The sequence below is a fragment of the Amborella trichopoda genome, chromosome 7, assembly GCF_054954075.1.
Source record: "Amborella trichopoda isolate Santa Cruz 75 chromosome 7, AtrichopodaSantaCruz75HAP2 v2.0, whole genome shotgun sequence".
Classification (NCBI taxonomy): domain Eukaryota; kingdom Viridiplantae; phylum Streptophyta; class Magnoliopsida; order Amborellales; family Amborellaceae; genus Amborella; species Amborella trichopoda.
Genome location: NC_142342.1, coordinates 44,394,526 through 44,406,269, shown reverse-complemented (window position 1 = coordinate 44,406,269; position 11,744 = coordinate 44,394,526). Strand labels below are relative to the sequence as shown.

At 39.3% G+C, this 11,744-nt stretch overlaps 1 protein-coding gene across 4 annotated transcripts; it reads left to right on the top strand.

The window, feature by feature from the left end:
* Positions 1-573: 573 nt before the first annotated feature.
* Positions 574-11,678, top strand: LOC18423165 (transketolase, chloroplastic). 4 transcript variants are annotated; one of them, XM_088871639.1, is made up of 9 exons: positions 574-807; positions 4,277-4,328; positions 4,455-5,007; positions 9,099-9,189; positions 9,305-9,410; positions 9,532-9,814; positions 9,906-10,054; positions 10,160-10,313; positions 10,447-11,678. In XM_088871639.1, exons 3-9 carry the CDS (start codon positions 4,492-4,494, stop codon positions 11,401-11,403), a joined length of 2,256 nt encoding a protein of 751 aa, XP_088727765.1. In that variant the 5' UTR covers positions 574-807; positions 4,277-4,328; positions 4,455-4,491; the 3' UTR covers positions 11,404-11,678. The 4 variants fall into 4 exon arrangements, with proteins under 4 accessions (XP_088727765.1, XP_020525664.1, XP_006827830.1 ...); XM_020670005.2 differs by lacking the exon at positions 4,277-4,328 and having other exon boundaries at positions 4,461-5,007; XM_006827767.4 differs by lacking the exon at positions 4,277-4,328.
* Positions 11,679-11,744: the final 66 nt, after the last annotated feature.

The window sequence follows — 11,744 nt, the reverse complement described above, 5'->3', positions numbered from 1 at the left end:
AATAGATGGGGTAGGTCAAAAATATTCTTTTGAAGTTTGAGTTTACCACCTAATTTCACATTCAATAGTCAAGATCAATTGTGGCGATCTTGTATCAAAGATAAATGGTCTCAATATATATATATTTTTTAAAATTTACACCAATATACAATTTATCCGGATAAAAACCAATATGAGGAGCAAAAAAGTTTGTCCCAATTCTTGGCTTGAGTATTAAAAAGTCACCCCTCTTTGCGATTCTAAGAAACTTTGTACTTTTGAACTATGAGAGTCAGAGAGAATGATTTGAGAGGGAGAGGGAGAGGGAGAAGGAGAGGTGAATTGAAAGGATGGGGATGTTAGGTGGAAGGGAGGCCATAGGTAAGAGATCACAATATGAGCGTTCACCAACCGCATAAACCAATAGCATAGAATAGTGGATGAGGCCCATCTTGGACCAATGGATGGGATGGTTGGTGGATACTGTTGAGACCTTTCAAATCGGACGGTTTACGTGGCGTCGGGCATCTCGCGGTATGGATGACGGAGATTAATATGTGGTTACATACTTGCACTCTCTCTCTCTCTCTCTCTCTCTCGCTCCGAGTCGTCAAGGTTGAAAAGTGCTGCAGCAGCCTCACCAACCCTAAATCTAAATTCTTTTCGGCCTTTCTGCCTCGATTAAAAGCTTCAAATTTCGGGCAAAAGCTGCGTTGTTCAGAGCCCTTATTTTCCCCTCTCTACATTGTGCTACGTCTGCCATTGTTGGTCGAGATAGGGTTTCGAGAGATCGAGGGTCAATCCTCCTTGTATCTAGTTCGAAAATTGGTGAGTAGGCCATTATTTAGCTCGTAAGTGTTTGCCTTGACTTAACATTTGTGTGTTTCCTCTGAGAATTCTGGGGTTTATTTATTTTTCATTTTTTTTGGGTGTTTCCTCTCAGAATTCTGGGGTTTACTTGTTTTTCATTTTTTTTCATTTGTGTTTGCCTTTTTCTTGTTTGGTTTTTTAAAGTCTATTCGTTTTTTTTTGGATCTTGCTTGCGTGGAATTTAGCTATTTATTATGGCCTCGTGCTTGAATTGTTTATCTCAAGAATGAGGAATTCAGCTCTGTTTTTCTGATATTTCATATATTTGTTCTTATATTTCACAAGGTAACGATCAATTACCAGGAGAATTTTATGATATTTATTTATTCAAGCTGACACTCTTTTATTGATTTTTCGATATACTTTTATTTTGCAAGTGATATTTCTTAGCTTTCCTTTTTATATGATTTCACTCAGAAAATCATTTATGTTTTGATTTCGTTGAATTATTTGCTTTAGTTCAAGAAAATATATCTATTTTCCTTGCTGTTGTTTTCCTGGGAAATACGTTCTCTCTCTTTTTTCTTATGGTGGATAAGCTTAAAAAAAAAGAGTAAAATGAATGGAGTATAGGTTCTTTCTTTTTTTATTTATTGTATCGAAAAATAAATGGAGTATAGGTTCTTTTCACTTTAGAATCATGGACAGCTAATTATTATTCCATCCCAATATTTTAAAATTTAAAATATTTTTTGAAAGAAGATCGAAATTTGAATGAACACACTACAAATGTCTCATTTGTCGTAAATGAAATCTTGGGTCTGAAATCTTTTGAAAGTATATAGGTGGCTCTCTGAGAAAAGGTCGCTGAACTCTGGAAATTTGGATGAACACACTAAAAATGTCTCATTTCTCATAAATGATCTTGGGTCTGAAATATTTGGATTTTTTTAGAAATTCTCGGAGAAAAAGTCATTGAACACACTAGAAATGTCTTTTCTCAAGTAATTCTCAGAGAAAAGGTCATTCAGCTCTTGGATTTTGGAAAACATGTTTTGTAGTGTAATTAAAAATTCTCCGAGAAATGGTCATTGAACTATGGAATTTCGGAAATATCAGTTAAGGTCATTCAGCTCTTGGAAGGTATATGTTTTGTAGTGTAATTAAAAATTCTCTAAGAAATGGTCATTGAACTACGGACTTTCGGAAAATATCGGTTTTTTGTTTGGTAATTCTCTAACACTGAACTCTGGAAATTTGGTTGAATGCTTCTCATAAAAGGTAAGGTGTGGAGCCAAAACCTATCTTCCTTTTTTGGCTAGCTTCCGTTTTTTACCTGAAATTGGTTCCTTTTTTTGAGATTGTTTTGTTTTTGCCCTTTCGTGTTTGGACAACTTTTTTATTTATGTTGGAAGGTATAGTTTGTTTTTTTTGTCTATTTTTGTGAACGTTTTAGACACCTTTTTTCTGTTATTTTGGCTTTTATCCCCTCGCTCTCTCTCTCTCTCTCTCTCTCTCTCTCTCTCTTGTTTTGGCTGCTTGGTAAAGGTTGTCTGTTCCTTTTTTTTTATCTCTGAATTATCAAGATATGTTGACGATCCCAAGTGCCAGCTACTTGCTTTTGCTACTCTCTCTCTCTCTCTCTCAATCCACAATAGCAAGCGCCAGCTACTCTCTCTTAATCGACGTCCCAAGCCCCAACTACTCTCTCGTTCTTTGTCATTGACGATCCCAAGCCTCAACTGCTATCTCTCTCTCAATTGACAACCCCAACCCTTAACTACTTACTCCTCTCACTCACTCTCTCTCTCGCCCCTACAAACACTTTCAATGCGATATCTCTCTCTCTCTCTGCTCTCTGCGCATATGTGGAAATTTTGATTATGCATAATTGTATGCTTATTTACTATCTTTTTTTCATTTTACCCCAAAGACATGCATAGATTTCAAGATATTAAATTGCAGTATAGAAAGCAGAGTGCTCTTTATGTCCCATCTTAAAACAATAGAATCAAATATCCATCCAAAGTCTAATTTTAATTAAAGCAAGAATTTAGCGGATTATCCCGTCCATGGTTTACTTAATTGCCTCTTTGATCGGACCTAGGTATTTAATTTGCTTGCTTCCCATTTAATTGTTACTAAAATGAAAAATTAATTGGGAAATTTGGAATTTCATATATTTTTGGTCAAGTGAAATTTTCTGGAATTCAGCTCTACTTGCCAAAACCATATTATTTCTTTGGAATTTTATTTAGACGAATGTGCTTGCCAAGGTCTTATTCTGTCATCCAACAATTTCCAATCCGGATCATGTTGTATTTCGCAATGTTTAACTACTCGGCCGAGTCCAGTGTTACTCAGACTCAGCGCCTTGCCCAGCCAAGTACTGGGTATAACTCAGGCATATTAAAAAAATAAAAGAAATAAAATTTTTATAAATTTGTGGGATCAATATATAAAGATTATATAATAAACATTTCTCAAAAAGAAATATAAAGATTATATATGTAATTTGGATGTTATTTACAATGGCTTATGTATTTTGCTCTTTTTATGTTTTTTTCTAAAATATCTCCAACCGTGAATCAATTTTTTCTTCCATTTTTTTAAGATATTTTTCAGTTTATTTGGACTTAGTTTGTTTTTAGTTTTGTTTCACTTTTATAAATATAGATTTTGTAGCAATTTTATTGACTTCTCTTTCAGGGCTTTCTGGCCATGTACATTACTCTGCCGATTCTACTTGGACTTGGCGGAGTTACTCAGTTTGGGCTATTATGGCCAAGTCACATGCCTGAGCTAAGTTTTAAAATATTGGTATTCAAAAAAGAGTCACGTTGACTCGTGTTTCTAAAAAGGAATTGGCCTAGCTGATCTTCAGATTTTTGTTTTCAATCACGGGTTTTGTTTAAGGAAGAACCTAATTTTTGTTAAAAAAATTTAAATGAATACAATTTTTGCATGTATTATTATATTTTTTTTTAATTATTATTTTTGTCCATCTCAAAGCATTTGGTGGGGTGGGCATATTATGTTCTCATTGTGACTTTTGGTTTAACTTTTATAACTAAATGAAAAATCAATTGCATAAAATACACTTTTTCCAAAACACTTTTTTGTTTTCCTTGTAAAATATATTCTCCGGCCCCATATTTTCTCTCTCAAAAAATAATTATTAATGGGTGAGGTTTGTAAGTTACCCAGCTTGTACCAGAAGGGCACTCCTCTAAAATTTCTTTGGAGATGTTGTTACCGTGTCAGGAACGTTATGATGGTTTGAAAATCCATTTTTATCACTAATTATGAAATTAAAGTTTTAAAGAATAATACAAATTGAGCATATCAACATTTGAAAATCTTGAAAATAGACGGTCTAGATAACTTGTTATAAGATGAGATATTTCTTTATGACTTGAAAATTCGTTTTTCTTCATATGCACATCTCATGATTGTGATGATCAATTGGAGAGTTTTTCAACGTCAGATCACTCTCGTTTAGAGGATGCTTGAGGTGCAACTTACTTCAATAATATAAGGTTGTAACCTTATATAAACTTTTTTATATTTACTGCAATGGGGTGTCATTAAAGTAGCATGTCTCTCTCTCCTTCCTTAATATACTCATAATCTCATATATCTTCCTATTTTTATTTTGGAGACAGAAACAGTTGGAGAGAGAAAGGAAGATACAGAGGAAAAATGGCGTCGTCGTCTCTGGGCATGTATCAGGCCCCATTGGCAGGGGCACCAGCAGCAGCAGAGCGCAGATCCTCATCATCTGCAACGCTGCCTTTGCCCCTGCCTTCTAAGCCCAACACACCCGCCATACTCCTAAATAACAACTTTCTGAGGGGGACTAAGGTGGTGTTGAGTCGCAGGAGCAGAGCAAGGAAGCCATCGACATCAATGCAGGCAGTAGTGAGGGCGTCAGCAGCTGTCGAGACACTGGACCAGACGAGCACGACTGAATTGATAGAGAAGTCGATCAACACCATCAGATTTCTTGCAATTGATGCGGTTGAGAAGGCCAACTCTGGGCACCCTGGCCTCCCCATGGGGTGTGCCCCAATGGGCCACATCCTCTACGACGAGGTGATGCGCTACAACCCAAAGAACCCATACTGGTTTAACCGTGATCGCTTCGTGCTCTCTGCTGGCCATGGATGCATGTTGCAGTACGCTCTCCTCCACCTTGCCGGCTACGACAGCGTCAAGGTAAACATGCCTCTATCCTGCCTCTCCATTAATCCATCATCTATTCTCCTTTTCCTCCATTTACCTGACCTTGATTTCTCTCATGGGTGGTAAAATCTCAACTAATTGATTGATCGATAAGGTCATCCCTTTTTATAAAAAATAATTTGGATTCAGGGTATATCTACTATCACAAGACTGTACTTTTGTTGATGCATGGGATAAATTAGTCGAAGGAGCGATTCTGATTTTTTTCCTGTTTTGGTTTGATACTTTTTAGAATTTGTGCTCTGTTTGAATATTTATTTGCGAAGATGCTATTAGATCAACCTAGCCTTTTTACTAGATTATGTAAAATATGTTCGGATATGACTAAAAGAGTGACATATGCATGGTGGTGCTAGATCACCGTTGTGTGCTTAGAAAAAGTGCTTGTGGTGTTTCAAAAAATGTTGGGACACACCTAGGAGGTTGGGGGATCCAGGCCGCCCAGCTCCTAGGCGAACGCCTAGAACTTGGGTGGTCCATTAAAAAGAAAAGTTGTTTTAAGGATCAGATTGTGTAAATTTTTTTTACAAAAACATATTGAAGTCCATAATTCCATGCATTTCATATTGAGACATATTAAAAAATGCATATTGAGGTATATTTCAGTCCATAATTCAAGATAGCAACTTAGCAAGACATCAATTCATTATCAAGAAATGAAAGAAAATAAAAAATAACACATGAGAGTTAGGACACATGATTAAATGTCTATAGTCCACATGTCCCTATAGCACATACACTCTTTCACACATAGTTAAAACTTAAAATTTACAAACCAAAGTTACCAAACCACAAGAGACAACCAAGAGGAGGAAAACAAAAATGAAAGAAATATAGACATGAAGACTCAAAATCAAAAGAGTCTTCAATCATCAGTCATTACTCATCATTAGAAAAAGCAGGATCTGCATCATATGCATCGGAGTCGAAGCCATCATCATCATCAACTGCATCTGCATCTGCATCATATGCATCGGAGTCAATGCCATCATCATCGGAATCATCTCCCTCCTCGACATAATGGTTGTCCTCCTCTATCTCTTCTGAATCTTCCTTTGCCTCCTCCTCTTGCACCACCCTCGTCCTCTGGGAAGAAGATCTAGTGGCCTTAGGAGGGTTGGCTCATGTCCCTCAGGCCTCCACGACTATATTCTATGTCAATCTTTCATGCCCCTCGACCTCATTATCATCAACCATCCATTTCAAAGCATTATCCATATTTTCAAATCTGAGTGGGTCTCTCTTATCTCTCTTAGCAAACCTCTCTTTCAAGTATCGATTATATTTGACATAGATTAGATCATTTAGCCTCTTTGATTGAAGCATGTTCCTTTTCTTGGTATGAAACTAATTAATGTAAGTAATTGAATATACAATAGTAATACTACAAAACTACAAATTTACAAATTACAACTGACATAAGTAATTAATAACTAAGACTAAGTAAATAGTTACTGCTAAAGTACTATTACAAAATTAGTAATTACTAATCAAGTAAATTAAATTACCATCTCAAAAGTACTCCAATTCCGCTCATAGCCGGATGAGGTAGTGGTTAGGCTCAATATTTGAATGGCCAACTTTTGTAATTTTGGACCAGTACACCCGTGTTGGCTCCACCAATTGTTGCAAATTGATATTGAATTACAATTGTTAATAATATATGAAATATTAAGATATAGAATTATAGATTATGGAAAACAAATAACAAACATGAAATGAAACTTGAACTTGAGGAACTTAAGAATATTATTACCTAGATCAATTTTGGTCATTTGCTTTACTGCCACCAGACTCCCAAAAGACTCTAATCATCACTTGTAACTGATTAGCTCATCAACACATATATTATCTTGGATATCGAAATTAAGGACTAGCACATCTACACGCTAATTAAATCCAGTCATAGTTGTGTCATTTGTGTGTACATCCCTATCAACACAAAAAAAAGTTGGGTTAAAAAAATAACCAGCTTCATGCAATAGCCGATGTAGCTGCCTATCCCACTTCTCATCAATAATCTTCCAAATAAGCTCATAGCAGCTCACATCATCATGTAAATTTTAGGCTATCTCTCTCTTGCATCTCTTCATTGCCTCATATATGTAGCCTATAGAGGTCTTGTCACTATTAACCGTGGAAGGACTTCGACAAGAGGAAAACATACTTTAAGAGCGTCATTCACCCCTCACCAAAACGCTTTAGAAAGGATAATATCTCTCACCTTCTTCCCAACTTGATCCTTTGACCACTTGCATGCTCTCCCCTCATCCGAGGTAAACATCTGCCTCAACTGGACCCTTATCGAATGTATGCTATATAGGCATAAGTACCAAGTAGCAAATCTCGTGACCTCGGGCCTCACAATCTATTTCTTATTTGTAAATCTACACATAATGCTGAGGGTGAGGGTGTGGCTATAAAAGAAAGGCACAACTGACTTTGCCTTCTTCATTGTACCTGAAATATCTCTCAAACCGCTAAGACCCTCAAGCATGAGGTCTACACCATGTCTTGCTTATGGTGTCCGAAAGATTCTAGTGTAGGCTAGGCGCAACAAATTAGCAGTAGCAACGTTAAGAGTAGCATTATCTGTGACAACCTGTAGAACATGCTCCTTCCCAATCTCCTTGATTCCTTTCTTCATCACCTGAAACATGTAATGGGCATCATAGTTATTATCGTAAGCATCAATAGACCTCAAAAAAATAGTTCCTAAACGACAATGCACCAGCAAATACATCTGGCTTCTTCTCTTCCAATCACTCCAAGTATCAGTCATAACAGAAGCTCCATACTAAGACCATGCATCAAAAGAGGCTTTGAAAGCTTATATGGGGTTGGGGGTTTCATCCCAGGACTAAATTAGTCAATTGCCCCTACCAAGGTGCAGAAGCTTCTTAGGTGAGAGGCATTGAAAGGAATGTGTGCCTCATAAAATCATCTAGTAATGTGTTGTGCAGCTCTATTTCTCTCTTCCTTCTTGATTTTATTTTCAATAGTTTGCTTATTTGTTTTCTCTCATGTAACCTCAAGGTCAGACCGGGGCAAACTACAATCCATAGGCCCTCTAACCCGAGGCCTTTTAGGCCCCCCACTCCCATAACCAAGTACAACTCCCTTTCCCTTCCCCCTAGTTTGGGATAGGGCAAGTTGTTCTACGTCTTGACACCCCCTCCCCCCTCCTAATCACTATCATCATCATCGTCATCAAAATTGACTCGAACCCCAAACCTCAGCTTTGCTATGGATGCCTCTCTCTCCTCTTTTTTCTTTCTTTACAATACTCATAAAAAATTTAATCTCTTCTCTATTAGCATCATGAACCTTTTTACATGGGGCAATATCCCCCCTAATATCGGCAAAATGTTCTTAATTTGGTTTATGCCCCCATTTGTATCCTTTACACAATAATTACATCCTATTCAATTTTTATCCAAAGGATTCAGGTTCTAGCCATATTTCCAATCCGGATCTCCACGTTGATTCGATACTAAAGAAGACATCTCAAAATAATACAAGCAAAATCTAAAAAATAAAAATTTTCACGAACTTTGATTGCTCGATATCCAAACTTCCATCTCTGAGATGTTTTCTAAGGTCAAAATCTTATGGAAAACCCTCTAATAGACTTATAAAACATCCAAAATTAAATCTAACCTCAATGGGTGATGTTTAGATCGATTTCTCGTAATTTTGAGAAACCCTTCAATCCTATGGACATCATTTTCTCTCTCTAAAAATAGGCTCTAATAGGATTTAAGTTTCAAATGAACCTAAAATCCACCTTTATTCCCTTCGTTTTCGAAAAGAACTAAAAAATGTTCCTCAACGAGGGGCATTTCTGCTCCTGGGCGTTGGGTGCCCACCTAGGCCTGAGGTGCCCAGGCCCTTTGGATCGCCTAGGCGTTGGGCGGTCCGCCTTTTAGAACAGTAGTTGCGCATATGTATACTTCAACTGCTTGGTCTGTCTTCAATATTTGATTTGGGGTTTTTATTTTGGTTTCCTTATCAGATTCTCGTTTGGATTTACTATTCAGAACTGGATTTTTATGACTAAACAGGAAGAAGATTTGAAATCCTTTAGGCAGTGGGGAAGCAAGACCCCTGGCCATCCTGAAAACTTCGAGACTCCTGGCATCGAAGTCACAACTGGTTAGCAACACACTCTGTCTCTCTCTCTCTCCCCGAAACAAAACTGTTTGGCTTTTCACTATGACTGCAACTGAATACTTATTATGTCTGAATTGTTTGTGTTGCACTCCCGTAGGTCCTTTGGGCCAAGGAGTTGCAAATGCTGTCGGGTTAGCTCTTGCTGAGAAACATTTAGCTGCCAGATACAACAAGCCCGGTTTTGAGATTGTCGATCACTACACGTATGTCTCATCTACTCGAGATATGCATAGCTTCTTTCTCTTTTGAGTTTTAAGCCATTAGTACCCTCCCCCTTTGAAAGGAACATAAATGTTTATTGTTATGTTTATTGTGCACATATAGATTCTGTATTCTTGGAGATGGATGTCAAATGGAGGGTATCTCCAATGAGGCTTGCTCCTTGGCTGGGCACTGGGGTCTTGGGAAGCTCATTGCTTTCTATGATGACAACCACATCTCCATTGATGGTGACACCGAAATTGCCTTCACTGAGACTGTTGATACACGTTTCGAGGGCCTGGGTTGGCATGTCATCTGGGTTAAGAATGGTAACACCGGGTACGATGAGATTCGTGCTGCCATTGAAGAGGCTAAGGCTGTTAAGGACAAACCCACTCTCATTAAGGTCCTTAGCCATATATTTCAATCCACTCCTACTATGTGATATCATCTTGCAATTGCTTGAGTCTCACTGGGCTTCCTTGTCTATCATTCAGGTTACCACCACCATTGGTTATGGGTCCCCAAACAAGGCCAATTCGTACAGTGTTCATGGAAGTGCCTTGGGAGCCAAGGAGGTGGATGCCACCCGCCAGAACCTTGGATGGCCATATGAGCCTTTCCATGTCCCAGATGATGTCAAGAGGTAGTACCCATCCTTGGCCCTATGTTTCCTTTTCTACAAAGATGCATTCAATTTCTTTTTTCAGATTTAGAATGATCCCCTTGTTTTCATTGCATATTGCTGCAGTCATTGGAGCCGGCATGTTTCCGAAGGTGCTTCCCTGGAAGCAGAATGGCAAGCCAAATTGGCAGAGTATGAAAAGAAGTACAAGGAGGAAGCTGTAGAATTCAAGGAACTCATCTCTGGTCAACTGCCAGATGGGTGGGAGAAGGCTCTCCCAGTGAGTACAAAATCAAATCCCCTTCATACTCTTTACAAGCAACCATCTCTTTCTTCACCTTGCCATAGTGTTCGGTCTTGATTATGCTCCTTTTCCTAAGTAGTAATGGTTGTTTTGTTTGTTTTCTTGCTAGGTGTACACCGCTGAGAGCCCTGCTGACGCCACCCGAAACCTATCCCAGCAATGCCTCAATGCGCTCGCTAAGGTCCTTCCAGGACTCCTCGGTGGCAGTGCAGATCTTGCCTCCTCGAACATGACATTGCTGAAGATGTTTGGGGACTTCCAGAAAGATACCCCCGAGCAGCGGAATGTGCGGTTTGGTGTGAGGGAGCACAGCATGGGTGCTATTTGCAATGGGATTGCCCTCCACAGTGGCCTCATACCCTACTGTGCCACCTTCTTTGTTTTCACAGATTACATGAGGGCTGCCATGAGGATATCAGCTCTATGTGAAGCCGGTGTCATATACGTGATGACCCATGATTCCATTGGGCTTGGGGAGGATGGGCCCACCCATCAGCCCATTGAGCATATTGCGAGCTTCAGGGCCATGCCCAACATCCTGATGCTCCGCCCAGGGGACGGGAACGAGACGGCCGGTGCTTATAAGGTCGCGGTCCTCAACAGGAAGAGGCCCTCGGTGCTCGCCCTCTCTCGCCAAAAGCTCCCCCAGCTAGCAGGCACGACGATTGAGGGAGTTGAGAAAGGAGGGTACATTGTGAGCGACAACTCAATGCGCAACAAGCCTGATCTCATCCTTATCGGCACCGGTTCTGAGCTGGAGATCGCTGTAAAGGCAGCAGATGAGATCAGGAAGGAAGGGAAGGCAGTTAGGGTTGTGTCCCTTGTGTCATGGGAGCTGTTTGACGAGCAGTCGGATGATTACAAGGAGAGTGTCCTCCCTGCTGAGGTGACGGCAAGAGTGAGTGTGGAGGCAGGGTCAACATTTGGGTGGGAGAAGATTGTCGGAAGCAAAGGTAAGAGCATTGGGATCGACCGGTTTGGTGCCAGTGCTCCTGCCGGAACCTTGTACAAGGAGTTTGGCATTACTGTGGACAATGTCATTGCAGCGGCCAAGTCCCTTTTGTAATTTCTTGATGCATTCATTCCTCGAAGCTGTTGCTGGTACTCTTGAGCTTGGGTTCTCTACAGTTTGTATTGGTTACATACAGTAGAGTAGAATAGAGCTATGATACCATTAAGAGATTTGAGGTGGAGGCCTCTTAATGTAATAAGGAACCCTTATTCTCCTTTTTATTTCTTGTGTTTTGGTCTATGGAGCAGAGCTTATTCTAAAGCTTCTGAACATTTTCTTTGAATTCACGAGTTCTGATTGAATGATTATCTACCCCTTTTTTGAAGGCATGATGCTAATGTCCCGCTTTCTGTCCTCTCCATGAGATGGAACTCTTCTGATTCAACCCTTGTTTC

Coding starts and splice junctions, on each gene's coding strand:
- LOC18423165 (XM_020670005.2), top strand. CDS start 4,492: ATGGCGTCGTCGTCTCTGGGCATGTATCAGGCCCCATTGGCAGGGGCA. Junction 9,815..9,905: donor ACAAACCCACTCTCATTAAG/GTCCTTAGCCAT, acceptor TCTATCATTCAG/GTTACCACCACCATTGGTTA. Junction 10,314..10,446: donor GGTGGGAGAAGGCTCTCCCA/GTGAGTACAAAA, acceptor TTTTCTTGCTAG/GTGTACACCGCTGAGAGCCC.